Source organism: Platichthys flesus, chromosome 23, assembly GCF_949316205.1.
Source record: "Platichthys flesus chromosome 23, fPlaFle2.1, whole genome shotgun sequence".
In the NCBI taxonomy this organism is placed as follows: domain Eukaryota; kingdom Metazoa; phylum Chordata; class Actinopteri; order Pleuronectiformes; family Pleuronectidae; genus Platichthys; species Platichthys flesus.
In genome coordinates, this window is record NC_084967.1 from 17,389,358 (window position 1) to 17,412,573 (window position 23,216).

Consider the following 23,216-nt stretch of genomic DNA (forward strand, 5'->3'; position numbering starts at 1 on the left):
CGAGCGAGCTAACGCTAGCCGGGGAGCCTGGCTCCCCTAGCTGGGGGGGGGGGGGGCACCTAGGGGACCGTTAGCTCGCTGCTGCTACCTGTCAGACATGTAAGTGGCCACATAAACAAGGGACCCCCGGGAAACCTCTAAACCAAGCCAGGCTCTACGGGGTGAGGGGGGGGGGGGGGGGGTCATGTTGTCATGTTAAAGACAATTCATTAAGACCCCAAGGAGCCATATCCACTGTGGTGAAATGGGCATATGTCCCCTTTAATATTCATTTTAGTGACTTATGCTAAAATAAATGATCTGAAACACTTTTATATTTGACTGAAGACGACTCGTGTAAATGCAACAATTTATTTTGTTCCAACACAGAAACATTAAAACTGTGACGATGATCGAGATCGAACTCGAATCGCAAGTGACACGAGAAATGGCTCCAACGACAAGTTTGACACGAAGAGCTACAGTGACTTTCTTTTTACAGTTGTACCAAAGTGCAGGTTCCAGGTTCCAGACACAAGACGAGTCCTCCGTGTCATGTGACTTGTGAAAACTCGTCCAAACACGTTCATCGAGAGACGGAACCGTCGTCGTAATGAGAAGTTGATTCACATAAACAAGTTTTAAAAAACAAACCTCTAAAGCAACATTTTCACAAGAATTACTTTGTCATGACGAGTAGAAACAGAATACTTGAAGTAGCAGTAGTAGTATTTACAGTACATCTGACTTCTTACAGTGAAACGAAACCTATTCAGATGCAGTGGCGCCCGGGGATCCCAGACGGAGAACAGGTCCCGACGTCAGGTGTTCGAACCACAAGGCCACGAAGAAGAGTCATTTAACACTGAGCGGCCATTTTGTTAAACATTCAAATCTCTTAAAGTTTCTGCAAATTACAAACAAGGTGTCATCAAAATAATGAAAACAGCTTTTTCACAATTCTTCTGGGAAACCAGGTTCGTGTGAATCTCAGTTCACGTCCCAACAGACGGAAACAGATTCAACTGATTCTAGATCTGATCTTTCTTTAGATTCACTTAATGGAGACATTTTGGACACTATCTCTTTTGAAAGTAAAAACAATAAGTTGTTCATTGAAAAACTTTTTGCTCAAACTTGTGTTGCTTAAATATTGAACTTTTATAACAGATCAGTTTCATATTGGATATTTCATATCTCACGTGTTCAATAAAACAAACATCACTGAGCTTGAATTATTAAGTTGTAATTACATATGTTCATGTTCGGGTTAAATATTCTCACATCAGAAAATAAACTATTAAATCTTGAGATGTTGAAGCAGTTTCTAGAGAAACGTGATAATTGTGCTGAGCATTGAAACATCTGGACAGTCGCTGATTTAATGTCAGAACGAAACTAATAAAAGATTTCTGATGATAAAATTGTAAAAATATAAGACAACTTTTTTATTATGTCAGACATTTAGTCCGTTCAACTCTTTGCCGAACCTCGAGCTGTGCTTTTATTTTGACGACACCCTGTACTTCCTGAATGCAGAGTGCAGTCGGAGGTTGTTCAGAAACATTCTCGACGTTTCAAAAAAGTTCAATCTTCAGTAGAAAGATGGAAAATAATCTGGAAATGATTTCACAGACATGATGCTTCTCACAATGTTCACGACTGTTTCTTGAATTCCGTCAGATTTACAGAATCGACACGAGACAAAATATTAAAGAACCAAAAACAAATCAGAACATTATTTTCAACCAAAAAATTTCGAAAAAGAAAAAGACAAATTAGGGTCATTACAACTTACGATGTTTTTTTTGTTGAAGGATGAAGTTTGAAAAGATTCTTGTAGTTTTATTTAATATTTGATATTTAGAGATGGACGGCTCGTGTGGACTCTGCAGATCTGAGTCGATATGTTTCTGTCGACTTCAGCAACATGAAGACAAACTTCTGGTTCAGCTTCAGCTGAAATGAGTCGGATATGTTTGTGTCTTTGCAGATTGTTGATCCGAGGATGAATCCTTCAGACGTCTGTCTTTGGAGACGCCTGCTGCAGGAGCTCAGGGCGCAGACGGAGACTCAGGTTCCATCAGGCGGCGGCAGGAACTCGACGCCTCGAGGACAAACACCCACAGCCTCTCACGTCTGACGGGCCGGCAGCAGGGGGCGCTCAACTCCACAGACAGCCGTTTGTTCCCATCGACTGTTTTTGTGTCTTTCAGCTTTTGTTCAAACTTGTAAACATTCAGACGCTCGATGTTCAAACAACAACAAAACGACTCAAACGTTTATTTTGTCAATTTTGTGACGACGGGAGGAAATCGTTTCTCGTTGGGTGAACGTTTGCTGCGTTCTTCTTCTTCTGTGTTCATTAGCAGAGTGGGTTTGAAGGTGACTCGTCCGGGACAGGAAGCTGCAGACGGACGGAACACGAGTGGGGGGGGGGGGGGGGCTCGCTGGTTCTTCAGCGACTCCTGAGATTAAAAACATAAATATGATGAAAAAGGTGCGACAGTTCCGCCGACTCGTGGCTTCACGTCCAATCAGAGGCGGAGCTCGTTAACTCCTCTGAATGAGTCGGGTCAGAGGGCGGGGGGGTCGGACGTGTTTTCAGTCAGTGACGGCTCCTTAAGGCAAAACTCCATCCCATGCTTTACACCAATTCCAACAAAAATCAGATTATTATTTTCACGTTGATGTTTTGTTTCTTGACACCGATGATGAAGCAGATCTTCTTCTTCTGCAGAGAATGGAAGCCTGACGCGCAGGAGCGGCTTCACAGCCTGTAAGACAACGAGCAGGGAGGTAAGACCACAGCGTCCAATCAGAATCACACGTCTCCTCTTCCTGAATATGAAACTAAAACATCAGCGCTGTGTTTCTACTGAACCCTGGAAACAGGACTCACGTGTGGAGGAGACGTCTTTATGTTTTGCTGGCGTTCTCGTAGATGACGTCGGAGGTGATTGACAGCTGCTTCTTCTTCTGCCACATCAACAGGACGCACTGATGGATGAACACGTACTGCTCCTGTCCACAGGAAACCACCACGTGAGCTCCTCACACAAAACCTCAAAACATTAAATCACTGAACATGACGTCTCTTCTTTCATAGAAAAACTTTATAAAGATAATATAAGATGGTTTGAATCTCAAATCTTTATATTCAGAGAAGAACTTTATTAAAGCCTCAATAAACAGATTCAACGTTTCAAAGGATGAGACAGTTTCTTAAAGTTGAATCAAAATGTTTCAAATCCTCAAAACCGATCGAGCAGCTGAAGTTGAGTAAACAAAGATTAGGATCAGAAAGGAAACGGGTCTGGTTCTCGCCCCCTGACCCTGAGTCAGTTCACCTCAGTCTGAACCATGGACAGGCGGTGTGACCTCATCTCCGACACCAGGCCCAGGACGTCGGCGAACTCGTGTTCTCTGATGTGCTGCATGAGCCGGTCCAGAGCCATGAAGGTCCCGGTTCTGCCGACGCCGGCGCTGACGAGACACAAAAGCTCGGTCATCATCACAGACCAGCTGCAGCTTGTTGGTCAGACAGCAGTTGTCCAGCAGAGGGCGCTGAGCAGAGGAAGTGTTTCTGTACCATGAGCCTACCGGCTCCGCCCCTACCTGCAGTGGACGATGACGGGCTCCTTGGTCCGGTTCGCCTGCTGGCGGACGATGTGGACGAACTGCAGGATGCTCTCGATGGCGTTCACCGTGGGCACGCCGTGGTCCGGCCACGAGGTGTAGTTCAGGTGGAGGACGTCCTGAGACTCGTCGGCCTGTAGGGGGCGACAGCAGCACCGACTCATTGTTTAATGCACAACAGGCTGCTCGCTCATTCAAGCACACACACACACACACACACACACACACACACACACACACACACACACACACACACACACACACACACTCAGTGAACCAGTGGAGGGTCCTCTGCTGTTCACACTGCTCCTGGATTCACACTTTAAACAGGAGCTCAGGAGGAGGAGGAGGAACTGAGTGAGATCCTCCAGAGAAGATCCAGAGACCTGAGGAGCTCAGTGTGGAGCCTGGAGGTGTGCAGGGCCCGGAGCCTCAGGCTGGTCACTTCTACTCACGTATCCCAGTCTGAACTTCCTGATGGTCCACTCCAGAGACTCGGTCTCAGAGAGCATCTCCACGCTGATCTCTCCGTACATCACCGGCTCGTCTGTGAACGGCCAGTAGTGGTCGCACTTCACCTGGAAACACACAACACGTCAGCACTGAGACGCCAGACGTCCCGTCTCCCTCCAGCCAATCAGGAGCGAGCCTCACCCGCCGCCGCTCGTTGCACTGAGTCAGCATCACCACGATGGCAGACTTCTGCTGCAGCACCATTTTCCAGAAGTCGTTCCGCGTCTCCGGCAGCGGCCCCTGGGTGGCGATGTACTCCTTCACGTGTTTGTATCCCTGAACCACAACATCACCGCCACAACCACAACACAACGTCACCGCCACAACCACAACACAACAACGTCACCGCCACAACCACAACACAACAACGTCTTCTCATCATCGTCATCATTATTCATATTCATATTATTATAGATTCATTGTTGTTAGATCCTGATGTGGAGAATTTAAACTCAACCACAAAGTTCAGGAATCATTTCACAGTAAATCACAGTTTTTAAGGAATAAATCTTCTTGTACTTGGTACCATCCTGTACTGGTACTTGTACTCTGAGTACTTCCTCCTGGCTGGTGTATGTGTACTCACGGGTATGTAGTTGGCGTTGATGTAATCTGAACCTTCATCGTTGTGCATCGAGATTAACTGTACTCGACTGAAGTCGTCTGCAGAGAAGATCATCTTCATCATCATCATCATCTTTATCATCATCAGCTTCATCATCATCATTATCAACATCATTTTAATCATCATCATCATCATCATCATCTTGATCATCATCATCATCATTATCAACATCATTTTAATCATCATCATCATCATTATCATCTTGATCATCATCATCTTCATCATCATCATCATCTTTATCATCATCAGCTTCATCATCATCATTATCAACATCGTTTTAATCATCATCATCATCATTATCATCTTGATCATCATCAGCTTCATCATCATCATCTTCATCTTCATCTTCATCATCATCATCATCATCATCATCAGCTTCATCATCTTCATCTTCATCATTATCAACATCATTTTAATCATCATCTTTATCATCATCAGCTTCATCATCATCATCATCATCTTAATCATCATCATCTTAATCATCTTCATCATCATCATCATCACCATGTGACCTCATGAACTCACATGGCAGGATGTTGGTGTATCTGTTCTTGGGTCTGTTGACAGGCAGGTCAGCTGCATCATGGGAAAGATCCAGACCGACGCTCTTCAGCTCCTGAAAACATCAACAAGTTAAACAAGGTCAAAGGTCAAAGGTCAGCGTCACTTCTGCTTTTACTTCTAAACTAACGTCACTAACAACGAGTCGGAGGAATTTACTGAGATAAATGTCTTGTTTGGTCCAAACAGCCAAACTAAGAATTATTAAATATTATTACAATTCATATGAAAACATGTGACTGAGTGAAATCCGATCTGAACCTGAACTCACCTCAAACTGCAGAGAGAACTTATACGCTGAGTCTTTGCTCATTTCTTTAAAGTAGGCGTCAAAGTCGTCGAGCTGCACCAGACTGAAACACACAACCACAAATAAATACACATTTTATTATAAACGACTTTTTATTCACACAAGATTGAAAAGCACCAAATAACAAACACATGAAAATGAATCTGTTCAATTCATCTGATGAATTAAAGTGTTCACAGGTTTTGTGGCTGAAAGCTTGTGTTGATGACACACACACACACACCTCACACACACACACGTTTAGTCTTGTTACCTCGTTAGTTTCCGTTTCTTTAAAGCCGTCTTGCTCCTATAAAATACACATGAATACATTTCTGTCACTCAGTCACTACAACAGCTAATAAGTAAACTTGTTACTACGTTTATGTTTTATGAATCAAACATGCAGCTTTTAAAAGTTTACAGTGTTTTATATTTCATGCTTCACATTCTTCAGTCAAACCTTTTTATAAATAAACTCTTATTTAAAACATCGCCTGCTGATATTCAGATTCAGTTTGAAACAAGTTGAACATGTAACATGCAACTGACATGTCTGCTGTCGACCACGCACGACACATCGAACCGACACAGTCACGGTTCTACATCGTGAAATCTGACCAGGCATGAAGAGACGCACATGCAGACACCCGACACGGAGCCAAGCCGGTTAGCATCGACAGTTAGCATCATGCTACATGCCACACATTAGCAAAAAACAAACTCAGTGTGACTTTGAGATTTTAACCACAGACACAGGATCGTAAGACAAAGTTCAACGTGTCAGACAAATCATCTGCTCACTTCCTGTTTTCAAATCAAACGTTTACTTTATTTTATTTCAAATGTCAATAAAAGTCTGGTTTTATTCTTCATTTTCTTCTGTCGACAAATCCCACGATCTGACTGCGATCAGCGACCGATCAGTGTCACGAAATCTAAATTGATCTGAATATGAAGAAATCCTCATTTTGTAAACTAACGTTAAAATACAACGTCTGAGTGAAGTGAGTCAATTAAATAAACGGTTTCATCTACGTAAACAGGATGAAAATCCTTTTAAATCGGGTGTTCCACAAGGCTCACAGTTCGGCCCCGTGTTGTGTCTTTAAACTGACATCCGATATTTTCTTTGTGGAAAAAAACTACAATTTTCAGTATCTGCTTTAGAGTTTGTTTACTTTTCAGGGAGAAAAGTAAACGTCCTGTCAGCAAATATCTCCTCACACCAGTTATGACTTTATTCAAAGAAAAGGAGGAAAAAGTTTAACGAGTCAGTTCGGAGGAACGGCTAAACAAAAACAGATGTTTTCCAAATAGAAATAAAAAAATGATTAAATACAAATGATGTAGATGTATCTTAGATGAAGAGAAGACGAGGATCCAGACAGGAACCCTGAGGGACACCACGTCACCTTGAGTCTTTAATGGGATTTGTTGAGAAACTGAAACAGCTAGAATAAAACCAGACTGGTGATAAACTGGTGGATGGAGAGTCGGGGGGGCTCGTGGGCTCGGTCCAGATGCAGAGTGGACCCGTGTCTGGGATCAAGGTCTCGGACATGCCCCTGACGTGCAGTGTCTCTGACCAGCAGGAGCTTACTTACCAAGGATTAATATAAAAAGCCAAAAGATAGTCAGTCCAAAGGCAGGATGGCAGGAGGGTAAGGAAGGCAAAGAGGCTTCTTCGCCTGAAGGGTTCAAATCAAAAGTCAAAACACAAACAAGAAAAAATAAGGACACACAGACACCAGGGGGCGACAGGGAGGGACAGAACATGGTGCTCCATTAGTAGAGAGGCACATTAGAGCTGAACACAGAGTTAATGCATCATGCAGCCGTTCAGAAAGTGTCCCGTTGTCTCTGAGGGACAACAGGCGTCTGTTCGCTGCTCCACCTCAATGGCTGCTCTGTCTCCTTTAGTCTGTGACATCACTGTGTCCTCCGGCCCGTCCCACAATGCAACACTCAGCCAGCTCCCTCGTCATGAATAAACAAGTCTCAGTTTGTCACTTTAATGAACCTGATGATCTCAGGAACAGAGATTCAAATACACATCCAAACTTTATCTTTGTGTCTAAGTTCAGACTGAATGTGTAACAATACTTTAGTTTTTATTATTACTCATTTGAACAAGTTTCTTGAACGCCCGCAAATTTTGAAAAATTAATTATTTATCTCAGAATAATTCTGCTCCTAAAACATGAAGATGCTTCAGTGAGAAGAGACATTTGTTAATGTTCACAAATAAAACCAAGCTAAAAACAGTGAGTTGTATAGGATATAGATATATATCTATCCTTTATGTTTTATACTTTAGAAAATTAAACAATCGTCAGCGTACAAATGACATTTTATCACTCGTCCACTTTGTATTAATGAAGACGTGTGGGATCCGAAGTGGAGCCTCGAGGAACAATAGATTCAAAATGTGTTAGTTCTTTAAAGTTTTGCTGCTGATTATGAATATTTACTTTCATCATATTCTCCAAAACACATTGATGTTCATGAAAAGTTAGAAGTTGTTGCATCGACTGGAAACATGAAACCATGTCACTCTGTCTTCTAACAGCGAGTGATGTTCAGATCACATCGTGGACACGTGTCTCTGCACGAGGACACGTCAGCTGTCCGTCCAGCGTCTCACATCCACAGAGCAGAACCACAGTGAGACCTGAAGCTTCAGCCTGACGTCATCTCCATCATCTCCATCATCACATTCATCTCCATCATCACATTCGCCTCCATCATCTTCACCATCACATTCATCTTCACCATCTTCATCTCCATCATCTTCATCATCACATTCATCTTCACCATCACATTCATCTCCATCATCTTCATCATCACATTCATCTCCATCATCTTCACCATCACATTCATCTCCATCATCTTCATCTCCATCATCTTCATCATCACATTCATCTTCACCATCACATTCATCTCCATCATCTTCACCATCACATTCATCTCCATCATCTTCATCATCACATTCATCTCCATCATCTTCATCATCACATTCATCTCCATCATCTTCACCATCACATTCATCTCCATCATCTTCATCATGACATTCATCTCCATCATCACATTCATCTCCATCATCTTCATCATCACATTCATCTCCATCATCTTCATCATCACATTCATCTCCATCATCTTCATCATCACCTTCATCTTCACCATCACATTCATCTCCATCATCTTCATCATCACATTCATCTCCATCATCTTCATCATCACATTCATCTCCATCATCTTCATCATCACATTCATCTCCATCATCTTAACCATCACATTCATCTCCATCACCTTCATCACCATCATCTTAATCATCACATTCATCATCTCCATCATCATTATCATCATCTTCATCATCACAGTCATCTCCATCATCTTCATCACCATTCACTGTGAAGATGAGACTCACACGTACCAGTTGTAAGGAAGTTTCCCGTCTCGTTCAAACGAAGCAAAATTCACGAAGGTCTCCGCTCCACCTTCCCTGAAACAGAAACATCAGAAAGTGCTGAGCCGTCGGAAAAAAGTGACGAGTCATCAGAAAAAAGTGACGAGTCATCAGAAAACTGAGGAAGTGAGAAGTTAAATGTGAAATGGAAAGTTTTTAAAGTTTCTTCACTTGTGTTGAAATGAATCTTTTTTAGAACAAAGTCAAAATAACTTATAGTTTTACAGTTTAATAGTTTAATAGTTTTATAGTTTTATATTGTAACATTTATAGAAAACAGATTCGACCTCAACTTCTAATCCTGAGGAAACAACGAGACTCAGATTATTCTTGTTATTTATTGAAAAACAAACTTTGATTAGATTTGTTTTTTATTGGATTAAAAAAGTTAAAAAATGTGTTTGTTGTCATGATGACAGGGCATGTTTCGATCTGATGAAGATGATGATGATGATGATGATGATGATGATGAAGGTGAGCTCTGGAGTTAACGCCGCTCGGTACCTGGTCATCTGCAGGTGTTTCTTTCGTAGGACGAGCAGGAAGAGAACGAGGAGGCTGGCGAGCAGGACGCTGAGGACGGCGAGCGCCGAGATGGCCGCCACGCTCGGGTTCATCTCCTTCGCTGCAGAGAGACGGACTTTACTTCCTGTTTATATGTGACGCTGATACAAACTTCACATTAAAAGTCTGAGAGCAGCACAGTGGGCTTTACTGTGAAGCCTGGGAGTGCTCCACAGCGCCACCTACCGGCGGTGCTGACGGTGATGTGGGCGGGCCTGCTGGGCGTGCTGTAGCTGAAGCTGACGATGGAGCAGTTGTACGAGGACGAAGGCGTCAAACCAGAAACGGTCGCCAGGTGAGAAGTGACGGTCTGAGGCTCCCGCGCCTGAAACACAAATTCACTTTGACTCAACTCGGGACGGCACAGTGAAGCTGACCTCTGACCTCTGACCTCTGACCGCTTCGTCTTTCAGTCCAAGTGAAGACTGAAGTGGGACAAGGGACACTAGATCAAGACTGTTTCCGTTTCCTGCCAGAGGACCGCCCACACACGCACTCAACCAATCAGGACTCCGTCTCAGCTGTGAATCATGAGGCTCACGTGACTCTTTCAGACGGATCAGAATTAATCAATTTACTTGATTTCATACGACCCAGAAGCCGAGGCTTCACTTTGTAGAGTGGCCATCTTGCTTCTTTGGTTTATCCTCAGAGGAGCATGACCAGAAACAGTTTGCTGCTGATTCAACGTTTGAAAAAGAAATAAATAAGATTTGAAGCAAAACTTATTTTGACTCTTTTCTCGATCATTTACATGTTTATTTAATATTTTAGTTTGTAACCAGGTTTTAAAAAGTTCTGAATAAAGTTTGACCCTTTGAACTTAAAACAGTGAAATTATCATCTTCCTCTTCATCATCATCATCATCATCTCCCTCCTCCTCATCAGTGTTGGTACCTTCAGCTCTCGGCCTCCTCGGGCTCGGCAGACCACCTGGTAGAAGTCCACCACTCCCTCCTCGCTCCACAGCAGAGTGACGGACGAGTCGCTGGCGTTGACGGCAAACAGAGAAGTGGGAGGAGCCGGCTCTGAAACCACAAACAAAAGCCTCAGTGAGTTTCAAAGTAAAAGCTCCTGGTGTGGGTGTGTGGGGCATCAGGACCACGGACACTTAATGTGAAACCTCCTGACACCCTCAGAACAGGAAGTGAAAGGGAAACACTTTAAGGTTTGAAGGCGAATGAGGATCTGACAGAGGAAACAGGAAGTAGAGAAACACGGGCTTTTATTTTTATTCTCATGTGACAGAACAAAAATATGACCCAGATTCACTCAGATGTGTGTGTGTGTGTGTATGTGTGTGTGTGTGTGTTGCACTGACCCAGCTTGATGATGGTGGGCGTGGACGTGTTCCTCCCCCGCTCCGTGCACGCCGTCACCGTCAGGTTGTAGATGTCGCCCGGCGGCAGCGGGAGACTCGCCCGCATCACGTTACGAGTCACCTGACACACACACACACACACACACACACCTAACCTTTAATCACCATAGCAACAGACTAGCATGGCAACCACATCCCCTGACATACCTCAGCTGTTACTATGGTTACCACACCATCATCACCATTATTGTTGCTATAGTTACTGTCTAGATTCTAAGAACGTCGTCTCTCAGGAGACGACGAAGACGAAGACGTCTCCTGACCCTACGCGTCCGGAGGGAGGCCGGTGGACGACTCACGTCCACAGAGAAGCTCCTCTCGGCTCCTCTGCGTCCCTCAGCCACCACCTGCCAGTGGAGCATCCTGGAGTGGGACAGGTCGATGAAGAGCTCCCCGTACGTCCAGCGGACGAAGAGGACGCCGTGAGAATAATCCACCGAGGACACGTGAGGAGCCTCCGGAGCTGGAAACAGTTAAACCACTATAACCAGTTGGAAGGCTTTTATTGTGAAATGCCTACAGGAAGTGGTGCCGTCCTCTACCTGTCACGAAGCTCACGGTGGAGCCGTCGCAGCAGCCGAGCGGCGGCTCGCCCCATGTGACCATGGAAACACGGAAGTTGTAATACCAGGCCGGCAGCAGGTCGGTCACCCGCTGACAGGAAACAGAGAAATCAAATCAAACCAAACTTCTGATCATCGGCTGAAGGGGGCGCTGTAGCAGAGGTCAACGGTCAAAACCCTTTACCACGGAGGCGATGATGGAGGCGGTGGCCGCGATCTCGTAGTACGTGGTCCACTCGGACGCCAGCGTGACGGGGTTGAAGAAGAAGGTCTGCAGGACGTACTTCCTGAAGGACACGTGGTACGGCCGCTGCCAGCTCAGCATCACCGCCGTCGGGCTCAGGGGGTAGATGGCGAGCTCGCGGACGCCCGTGGGTTCTGACACGCCACACAGAGTGAGTACATGTGCAGTCGGACATTTTAAATGTGCACGTGAACGCAGGCGTGAGCTGCTCACCGATGTCGATGATGACGGGTTCGGACGGAGGACTGGTCAGCGGCCCGTTGGTGTGGAACACCGTCACCCGGTACTGGGCGCCGGGCGTCAGGTTGGTGATGATGTCACTCGTCGTGTTTTCCTGTCGAAACATTAAAAAAACTCGGTCACGACTGCCGACGTTCTTCTGAGCAAACCTGAACTCTGAGGGTTCTAAGGGAACTCATTGAAGAAACAAGTTTCAATTGTAGAAATAAAAAAAGATTAGAACCATTTATTTTTTTAAATCTGAGAAAAAAAGAAAATATCGGATAAAAAAAAAACTGAACATGAGTTGAAAGAGCCGTTTTGATTCAATTGTATATTTAGTGATGATAAATTATTATTTCAGAAAAAAGAACAGCGTAAAATATGATAAATGAGAAGGTGGCGTCACCTCGCCGCAGTACGTGTTCTCCATCCTCTGACTCGGGCTGGGCTTCAGACACGTGGTGGACACCACGGACACCACGCTGCCGTTGTGGTCCTCGGGGGACGGCGCCCAGGAGACGGCGGCGGTGCTGGAGTCCAGCAGACGGACGCTGACGGCCCGGGGACGCTCACGCAGCTCGTCCAACAGCTCGCCGCCGGGACCTGGAACCAATCAACAGCAAGTCATCTTCTCTATTCAGGATCTCTGATGAAAGACATCTTCAGGTTTCAGAGATTTGTTCTTTTCCTTTTTGACATTGAATTAATATTAAAAAAATTAAAACTGATAATTGATTCAATTTGATTTGAAAGGTGCAGTGTGTAGAATGTGGTGACATCTAGTGGTGAAGTGTCAAGTTGCAGGTGAACATCCCCCCCCCCCAACATGACAGAGAACCTGTGGAAGTTTCAATCGGTTTAGTTTGTCCAGTCTGAGTTAAACATGGCTCCTGGTGTAAATATAAAGTATTTAAATACAAACTGTGCATTAAGATTATTTTATGCCAATGGATCCTAAATCTTACAAACTGAACCTCGAGGGATTTTCTCCCTTAAAAGTCTCTTAAAACACCTGAATGTAAGAATTCATTCTAAAAACAGTTTATTTAGAAACTCTCTTAAATCTCTTGACAGAAACTCTTCCAGTCACATGACAGATTTCCACAGATGAATGGATCATTAGTATAGATCTATAGATATACAGATTCCTTCGTACTGAGGTAGAAGCTGAAGCTGGTGTCGGCGGCGCTCTCTCTCGCTTCACAGTCTCCGGCCGAGCTCAGCGTGGTCACCTCCACTCGATACGTCCCCGCCTCCGTCAGCTCCGTGAAGAACTCGTGAGTGTTCTCGTCCACGGTCGCTGTCTCCGTCGAGTTCCCTGGAAAACAAGAGACACTGTCAGGGTCCTCTGTGTCCACAAAGCTTCATAAAGACTAAACTATTTGTCGCATTAAAACGATTCGTTGTTGAAGTTGATTCATTAGCTTCGGGACATTTGTGTCCTTTCTCCCGTCGTCTCCAATGCGCCCCCTGCTGGTGCCTGGTTACCGTCTCTGTAGATGTTGACGTTGAAGCCGTCGTAGCTGGTGGGAGGTCGGGGGGGCAGCCAGCGTAGCTCCAGCAGGAGGGGGAGGAGCTCGGTGGGCAGGACGGGGGGGTCGGAGGGGAGGCCCATGGCGGAGCCCGGCTCGTTGGAGTCTTCGTACTCAGACACCACGGCGTTGACGAACTCGTCGTCCGTGTCCGTGCCCGGCGGCTCGGTCGGATCCGGCCAGTAGCTCCGGGTCTCGGCCTCCGTCGTCTGGTTCCAGAGGGCGGCGGCGGTTCCTGACTGGTTCTGTGGCGGGATGAAGGGAACCTGAGTGAAAGCTGCCGCCGCCTCCTCTGAGGTGTTCTCCTCCTGCTCCTCCATCAGCGGGACGTCCCGGGCGCGACGGGACGACGGGCTGCTGTCCTGGTTCCCCTCAGGGCGGGGGGGGGGCCTGCTGGCAGCTCCACCCGGCCCCGCCCTCGGGCTCAAGTGCACGATCTTACGGGAAACGTTGAGGGGGGGGTACGGCACTGAGGACGAGAGGCAGAGAGACCATTTATTATTATTATTATTATTATTATTATTATTATTATTATATAATGACTATAAAACATTGATGTGATTGAATGAAATCTGACTCATCTGTTGATTTGAATTTTGAAATTTGAGTTCAGGATCATGTTGAGTGAGCGTCGCTGAGCACACAAGGATTTAAATAAAGTTTTATTCAGTCACCTGTCCTGTGGTGCACAGCTGAGTGTGTGATGTCACTGTGTGACATCATCGCCGTCTGGTTCACCGTCGCCTCGGAGATCAGCTGGAAGGTGACGTCACGGTAACAGACGCCCGGTAACCAGTGCTTGAAAACCGTCTTCCCTTTGAAGAAATCTAGAAAAAAACATAATCTGAGTGAAAATTAGATTTACCTTGAAAAAGGGAAAAGGTTCCTAAACAGCAGAAGCAAAAACTCCATTTATAGTAAAACTGAAATTAAACAGAAGTCTTTTTTCATTGAAACAGTTTGAGCTGCTTTGACCTTTGTAGAGGAAGGAGCGTCGCTGCTGGTTCTCCGTGTAGCTGATGTTCACTCGGCTGAACACGTTCCCCGCCGGAGGCTCCATCTCAAACACCACGCCGGTTTCTGGAGACTCTTTAAAGTCCGAGATCTGGACGCTGAGCACGGGGAGCGGCTCTGACCACAAAACAACACAACACAGGATTGAAACCCCAAACTGAGCACCACAAGACATGATTACAATTCACACATATGTGAGCGTGTGATGTCAGAGGCGTGTGATGTCAGAGGCGTGTCTCACTTGTGAGGACGGCCGTGGTCTTCTGGGGTCTGGACCAGCTCGGGCCCACTTTCAGCAGCAGACTCACAGAGTAGCAGAGGCCGTGGAAGGACGTGTTGAAGAGCAGCCGGTCGCTCGTGTTCCTGAACTCGGCCACGAGGAGCCGAGCTTCTCCAGACACCTGAGCTGCGTACGCCGTGACGTTGTCCTGCAGGTCGGAGCGCTCCAGAGACGCCAGGATCGAACCATCGTCACGCAGGGACACGTGAAAGGTCAACGAACTCTGGAAAACACAAAGATTGAATCAAAACGTTAAGAATCAAATCCTTCCAGCTAGTTTGATGACACACAAACTGAAATCCACCATCAATAAAACTCGGATTCTCATTAGTGATAAAACGTTTCCATCGTGTTCGACCACGTCTCTGTGTCTGATCAGACGCCCCCTGCTGGTCGTCCTCAGTAGCTCTGCCAGCAGGAGACATGACTCCCTTTGTCTCATTGTTAAAGACTATGAGACAAACTGGGATTTGTGAATATGGGCTAAACTAATTAAAGTGAGCATTATATTCTGTTGTATTTATAAACGATATCATATTTAAGTTGATAAGGGGTCCAGGTGATGGACAGGTCCTTCAGGCTGTTTCTCGTCTTCACACAATAAATCATCAGGCTCTGCCGTCGCCATGGGAACGGAGATGAGAGAGGAGATGCTCATTATGACTGATTCCAGGATCGCCATGGACACGAGCGTCCAGGGCGCCGGAGGCTGAATGTTAATGGAGAACGAGCTGCACCGGGCGAGCAAGAGGAGGTGAGAAAATACTCCCATCAGAGGGAATGTAAAGACAAGTCATGAAAACAAATGAAAGTTATACATGTTAGAATCAAACCTTTCAAATCTGAGCTGATGAGCGTTGAGTGAACTAAAAATGTAATGTAATGTAATGTAATGTAATGTAAAGTAATGTAAAGTAATGTAATGTAAAGTAATGTAATGTAATGTAATGTAATGTAAAGTAATGTAATGTAAAGTAATGTAATGTAAAGTAATGTAATGTAATGTAATGTAAAGTAATGTAATGTAAAGTAATGTAAAGTAAAGTAATGTAATGTAATGTAATGTAATGTAAAGTCATGCAATGTAATGTAATGTAATGTAATGTAATGTAATGTAATGTAATGTAAAGTAATGTAATGTAATGTAATGTAAAGCAATGTAATGTAAAGTAATGTAATGTAATGTAATGTAAAGTAAAGTAAAGTAAAGTAAAGTAAAGTAATGTAATGTAAAGTAATGTAAAGTAATGTAATGTAATGTAATGTAATGTAATGTAATGTAAAGTAATGTAAAGTAATGTAATGTAAAGTAATGTAATGTAATGTAATGTAATGTAAAGTAATGTAATGTAAAGTAATGTAAAGTAAAGTAATGTAATGTAATGTAATGTAATGTAATGTAAAGTCATGTAATGTAATGTAAAGTAATGTAATGTAATGTAATGTAATGTAATGTAATGTAATGTAATGTAAAGTCATGTAATGTAATGTAATGTAATGTAAAGTAATGTAATGTAATGTAATGTAATGTAATGTAATGTAAAGTAATGTAATGTAAAGCAATGTAATGTAATGTAATGTAATGTAATGTAATGCAATGTAAAGTAATGTAAAGTAATGTAATGTAATGTAATGTAAAGTAATGTAGTGTAATGTAATGTAATGTAATGTAATGTAATGTAATGCAATGTAAAGTAAAGTCATGTAATGTAATGTAATGTAATGTAATGTAATGTAATGTAATGTAAAGTAATGTAATGTAAAGTAAAGTAATGTAATGTAATGTAATGTAATGTAATGTAATGTAATGTAAAGTAATGAAGGAAAATACGACGAGTTCCACTGAAGAATCAACTCAACAAACTGAGGATTTGTTCTTTGGTTTTCATTTTTTCTGTCTTCACATTTTTAAATAAATGTTCACTGGTGCAGAGGTGGACAGGAAGTGTCCCAGTGGTCCTGATACCAGTCCGACAGAGGACCAGAGAGACAAGAACCAGAACACGAGCCAAAAGACAGAAGAGCCAAAAGACAGAAGAGCCAAAAGACAGAAGAGCCAAAATACAGAAGAGACAAAAGACAGAAGAGCAAGAAGAGCCAAAAGACAGAAGAGACAAAAGACAGAAGAGCCAAAAGACAGAAGAGCCAAAAGACAGAAGAGCCAAAAGACAGAAGAGCCAAAAGTCAGAAGAGACAAAAGACAGAAGAGCCAAAAGACTGAAGAGACAAAAGACAGAAGAGACAAAAGACAGAAGAGACAAAATACAGAAGAGCCAAAAGACAGAAGAGACAAAAGACAGAAGAGCCAAAAGACTGAAGAGCCAAAAGACAGAAGAGACAAAAGACAGAAGAGCCAAAAGACAGAAGAGACAAAAGACAGAAGAGCCAAAAGACAGAAGAGACAAAAGACAGAAGAGACAGAAGAGCCAAAAGACAGAAGAACCAAAAGACAGAAGAACCAAAAGACAGAAGAGCCAAAAGACAGAAGAGCCAAAATACAGAAGAGACAAAAGACAGAAGAGCCAAAAGACAGAAGAGACAAAAGACAGAAGAGCCAAAAGACAGAAGAGCCAAAAGACAGAAGAGCCAAAAGACAGAAGAGCCAAAAGACAGAAGAGACAGAAGAGCCAAAAGACAGAAGAACCAAAAGACAGAAGAACCAAAAGACAGAAGAGACAAAAGACAGAAGAGCAAGAAGAGCCAAAAGACTGAAGAGACAAAAGAGCCAAAAGACAGAAGAGACAAAAGAGACAAAAGACAGAAGAGACAAAAGACGAGAGAAGAATCGATTCACGACAGCAACTCACGCTTCGTCCACCTGAACACACGTCACGTGATCATGTGATGTAAACAGGAAGTAGATCGTCTCTGCAGCTGGTTGCTTAGCAACAGAAACTCCTCTGAAGGAGGAGCAGTGAAGTTGACGAGTCACTGACAGGAAGTGTTACTGACAGGAAGAGTCACTGACAGGAAGTGTTACTGACAGGAAGTGTTACTGACAGGAAGAGTCACTGACAGGAAGAGTCACTGACAGGAAGTGCTACTGACAGGAAGTGTTACTGAAAGGAAGTGCTACTGACAGGAAGTGCTACTGACAGGAAGAGTCACTGACAGGAAGTGCTACTGACAGGAAGTGTTACTGACAGGAAGTGCTACTGACAGGAAGTGCTACTGACAGGAAGAGTCACTGACAGGAAGTGTTACTGACAGGAAGAGTCACTGACAGGAAGAGTCACTGACAGGAAGTGCTACTGACAGGAAGTGTTACTGACAGGAAGTGCTACTGACAGGAAGTGTTACTGACAGGAAGTGTTACTGACAGAAAGTGTTACTGACAGGAAGTGCTACTGACAGGAAGAGTCACTGACAGGAAGTGTTACTGACAGGAAGTGTTACTGAAAGGAAGTGTAAGCGACGCTCTGTCTTCACCGCTGGTAGTCGAGTCATGTGACTGACGAGAACCAATCAGGAAGAGAACGTCTTTGTCATCGTTTCAAACACAAACACAGAATTTCAAACTGAAACCACCAGGAGTAACCATAGCAACAGTGATGAGTTTTAAAACAGAGGTCCATGTGGGCGGAGCCTCAGTCAGCTGGTGGTCACCAAACACTGTTCATCTGTCACATGGTCTGAAGAGGTTCACTGTGAAGTTGTTTATCAGTTTTACAGAAAAGTTTAAACCTGAATCACTTTGTTTGTTTCACTTTTAAAACAGGAAACAAATGAAAGGTTCAAATAAATGAGAAGCTGCTTCCTGAGCCAAATCTCTTCAGTGATGAGATGAGCTACAAACACAGAGACTGCTCACACACACACACACAGCTGCTGAATGAATGGACGGAGGACTGACCCTATGAATGAGCGTTGACAGGGGGGGGGGGGGCACGTGTACCCTACCTTTGTACGGACCTTTTTGAAGATAGACCTTCAGAGTGAGAACATTCTTCACAGGCTTGTTCGAGGTGACGATTTGGATCCAGGGTCAGAATTAGGGGAAAACTAAGACATTTCAGACATGATCTCTGGGTTACATCTGAAGACATGGCTGCAGAGTTCATCCAGAGTTTGTCTTTCAAACCAGCAGCAGGTTTCTACACAGACGTGTTCACAGCAGCAAATCCTCCTCGTTACTGAGGCCAGAGAAGAACCTGATCAAACTGCTCTGGTTTACAGGACAAGAAGAACAGCTCTGTCATTGAACTGGGTTCATCCTACTCAGAGGTAAAAGTACCAGACTGTGTGTGTGTGTGCGTGTGTATTCAGTCCATTACACTATGATGATGTCAAACTGAACTCTGGTTCATGTTGTTCATCATTTATAAAACTACATGAAAACCAGAATTACTTTAGCTTTAAATCTATTATCAGGAATAAAACCTGTTTCAATAACATTTGAAATTAAGTTTGAACAGACACATCTGGATTATAACTGAGTCATTCCACATGTGTGGACGTCACACACACACACACACACACACACACAACCACACACCCACACACACACACTCACACACACCCAACCCTCACGCTGGTCCCCACACTGGCCCTCTGTTCCCACACGATGGAGCTAAGCCTTTGAAATGAATAAGATCTTTGAATCTTCTTCTTCTATTCACAGTTGAAAGTGAATAAATGTGTTTTCCTGGACGAGGTCTCACTTCCTCTGCTCTCCAGCGTCCTGACAACACGATAAAGGAGCTAGAACCACATGATCTGGTGTTCAGCCATGTTGGAGACGCTCAACTCAGACAGGCCGAGTAATGAGGCCACTGAATACACACAACACAGACTAAACACACACTGAACACACCACACAACAGCGACTCACAGAGACTAAACACAAGATGCTTCCAGACTGAGCTCCTCAGTTCTCTGGATCTTCTCTGGAGGATCACACTCAGTTCCTCCTCCTCCACCTGAGCTCCCGTATAAAGTGTAAATCCAGAAGCAGTGTGAACAGCAGAGGATCCTCCACTGATTCACTGTGTGTGTGTGTGGGGGGGGGGGGGGGGGGGGGGAATTCTAACAGAGGACACAAACATGAAGAAACTAAAACAAACCGCTCTGGTGACAAAGTGCTGACACACAAAGATGACACAGCATCATGACAATGATGCGTTGGTATGGGCGGGCGAATGATGGACATGAACTACAACACCATTACATTACATTACATTACATTACATCACATTACATTACATTACAAAACATCGCATTACATGTCAATTTGTCCAAAGCGACTTTTAGTACACTCAGATTTCATGAGGGGCCATTTTAGGGGTTCAGTATCTTGCCAAGGACACTTCGGCATGCAGATGGGGAAGAGTGGGGATTGAACCTCCAACCTTCTTGTTTGAGAACGGCCACACCGCCCCCACCAGAGAAACACACTTATTTCCTGCACTGCTTCACTTTATTACTTTATTTTGTGTGTTGTTTTCCACACGTAGACGAGTTTGGCCTGCAGCTGTGTGAGCATAGAAGAGGTCACATGGTCGTAATGAGATCATTATCACAGTGACTGGCGGACACACACTTTGTGTTTGTGTGTTTTTGTAAAACATCACAACACAGATCTCATCAGGAGACGAGGCCTCACTCGTCAGCGTCATATAGACAGGAAATGAAAGTGAACATGTGATAGAACCTGACGGACACTTCAGAGACGATGTTCACGACTCGTCCAGCAGAGACACGAGTCACACTAACGAGGGGGGGGACGTTTAACCTCTTCGTTAACGTCCTTATTCTGGAGGTCCCTCGATTTCTCATGAGTCCAAAGACTATCGTCTTCGTACGCCCACTTGTGGTTTGGACCATATTCCAACACAGTGACTATAAACACCTCAGTGCAAGAGGCTCAGACCACTGAGACCTCGAGAGTCCTCAAGATCCTTCAACAGACATAAAGAGACTTAAAGAGACTAAAAGAGACTTAAAGTCTTCAAGAGTCTTCAAGAGACTTCAGGAGTCTTCAAGAGACTTAAAGAGACTTAAAGTCTTCAAGATTCTTCAAGAGACTTCAGGAGTCTTCAAGAGACTTAAAGAGACTTAAAGTCTTCAAGATTCTTCAAGAGACTTCAGGAGTCTTCAAGAGACTTAAAGAGACTTAAAGTCTTCAAGATTCTTCAAGAGACTTCAGGAGTCTTCAAGAGACTTAAAGAGACTTAAAGTCTTCAAGAGTCTTCAAGAGATTGAAAGTCTTCAAAGTCTTCTATCAGGAGACTTAAAGAGTCTTCCAGAGTCTTATCTCAGTTATAATATATAATAAATTAACTGTAACACAACAATGAGAAACATTAACAGATCAAGTTAATGATCAGAAACACAACTGATCTTTATACAAATATCATCTAAAAACTGATATGATGAAAACACAAGTAATTAAATAATGTTTCCTCCAAATAATCAATAAACTTAACTTCCTCATCAAGACACAAGAACGTGTGTCTGTGTGTTGTGAGACGCTGACTGGTTGTATATGTGTGTGTATCATGTATATATGTGTGAATTGTGTTTATGTGTCTATATATATAAATAAATATATGTGTGAATCGTGTATATATGTGTGAACTGTGTGTATTGTGTGTTTTGTATAAATGTGTGTATATATGCATGTATATTGTGTGTACTTGTGTGTTGTGTCTCCGTCTCAGCAGCAGCCACACTGACCCACTTTCCTCCGGACAGACCGAGCTGCTCGCTGCCTTGTGTCCGCTCACAGCAGCGTCACCCCGGGCAGCAGCAGCAGCGGTTGTCCGCTCGTGTCTCGTGTGATGAGCATCGAACATGTGATGTGACCGGATCAGTGAACAAAGCCTGAGGACCGTCGGCTCCTCCGCACCGAGCCCGGCACCGAGCCTCCTTACCTGGATGATGCAGAGCAGGGTCCCGGTGAGCAGCAGCGGGGAGAGCATCGCTGTCTCTGGGTCACAGGGAGTCGATGCTCGGGCCTTTTCCTCCGGTTCATCCAAACAATGGCGAAGATTCTGCAGCAGCGGAGCTCGACGCTCCGTGTGTGTGTGTGTGTGTCTGTGTGCGTGTGCGTGTGTGTGTGTGTGTATGTGTCAGTGTGTGTGAGATTCACAGCGGCTTCATCTTCATCAGAACCGACCGCAGCTCGAACCGGACCCGCTGTGATCGAGGAGGCGCAGGCCGGGCTCCGGGGTCCATGCCGCGGCCTGAAGAAGAGCAGGAGGTCGGTGTGTCCGCGATGAAGCTGCTGCTGCGCGGAGTCGCCCCGCCCTGAGCTCCGGAGGCTGCCGGACCCCTCCCCCTCCTCTTCATCACCCTTCCCATTCTCCTCTTCATCCCCCTCCTCCAATTCTTCTTCATCCCCCTCCCCCTCCTCTTCATCATCCTCATCCCTTCCCCTCTTCATCATATTCAGCCTCATCCCCCCTCATCTTCATCATCCTCATCCCTTCCCCTCTTCATCATCTTCAGCCTCATCCCTCCTCCTCTTCGTCATCTTCATCCTCATCTCTCCTCCTCTTCATCATCCTCCCCCTCATCCCTTTTCCTCCTTATGCTCTTTATCATCTTCCCACCTCCTCTTCACCATCCTCAACTTCATCACTCATCCTCTTCATCATTCTCCTCCTCTTCATCATCTTCACGCTCATCCCTCCTCCTCTTCGTCATCCTCAAACTCAACCCCCTCATCTTCATCATCCTCATCCCTCCTCTTCCTCATCATTTTCATCATTTTCCTATTCTTCCTCATCCTCACCCTCATCGCTCCTCCTCTTCATCATCCTCACCCTCATCCCTCCTCCTCTGGATCATCTTCAGCCTCATCCCTTCTCCACTTCATCTTCATCATCCTCATCCCTCCTCCTCTTCATCATATTCAGCCTCATCCCCCCTCATCTTCCTCATCCTCACCCTCATCGCTCCTCCTCTTCATCATCCTCACCCTCATCCCTCCTCCTCTGGATCATCTTCAGCCTCATCCCTCCTCCTCTTCATCATCCTCACCCTCATCGCTCCTCCTCTTCATCATCCTCATCCCTCCTCTTCCTCATCATCTTCAGCCTCATCCCTCCTCCTCTTCATCTTTATCATCCTCATCCCTCCTCCTCTTCATCATCATCAGCCTCATACCTCCTCCTCTTCATCATCCTCCCTCTTATCCCTCCTCCTCTTCATCATCTTCAGCCTCATCCCTCCTCCTCTTCATCATCCTCACCCTCATCCCTATTCCTCTTCATCATCCTCACCGTCATCCCTCCTCTTCATCATCTTCAGCCTCATCGCTCCTCCTCTTCTTCCTCCTCACCCTCATCCCTCCTCCTCTTCATCATCCTCAACCTCATCCCTCCTCTTCATCATCTT

At 44.6% G+C, this 23,216-nt stretch overlaps 1 protein-coding gene across 2 annotated transcripts; it reads right to left on the reverse strand.

Annotated features, from left to right (window-relative positions):
- Positions 1–337: 337 nt before the first annotated feature.
- Positions 338–22,172, reverse strand: ptpro (protein tyrosine phosphatase receptor type O). 2 transcript variants are annotated; one of them, XM_062382301.1, is made up of 27 exons: positions 21,749–22,172; positions 14,838–15,099; positions 14,558–14,713; positions 14,257–14,409; positions 13,539–14,051; positions 13,207–13,368; positions 12,457–12,653; positions 12,042–12,162; positions 11,769–11,962; positions 11,564–11,675; positions 11,321–11,484; positions 10,962–11,082; positions 10,538–10,668; positions 9,826–9,964; positions 9,580–9,700; positions 9,043–9,111; positions 7,214–7,297; positions 5,881–5,916; positions 5,589–5,670; positions 5,282–5,372; positions 4,718–4,794; positions 4,273–4,407; positions 4,074–4,196; positions 3,598–3,752; positions 3,330–3,465; positions 2,882–3,003; positions 338–2,756 (listed from the first exon to the last, which is right to left on the reverse strand). In XM_062382301.1, the coding sequence occupies exons 1-26, from the start codon at positions 21,794–21,796 to the stop codon at positions 2,899–2,901; spliced, it is 3,687 nt and encodes a 1,228-aa protein (XP_062238285.1). In that variant the 5' UTR covers positions 21,797–22,172; the 3' UTR covers positions 338–2,756; positions 2,882–2,898. The 2 variants fall into 2 exon arrangements, with proteins under 2 accessions (XP_062238285.1, XP_062238286.1); XM_062382302.1 differs by lacking the exon at positions 7,214–7,297.
- Positions 22,173–23,216: the final 1,044 nt, after the last annotated feature.

Bases quoted from the DNA above. Each gene is read 5' to 3' on its own strand.
- ptpro (XM_062382301.1), bottom strand. From the start codon at position 21,796: ATGCTCTCCCCGCTGCTGCTCACCGGGACCCTGCTCTGCATCATCCAG. The intron at 13,369-13,538 runs GTAACCAGGCAC...CTTGTTTTCCAG, and splicing joins CGTCAACATCTACAGAGACG to GGAACTCGACGGAGACAGCG. The intron at 9,701-9,825 runs GTAGGTGGCGCT...GTCTCTCTGCAG, and splicing joins CATCACCGTCAGCACCGCCG to CGAAGGAGATGAACCCGAGC.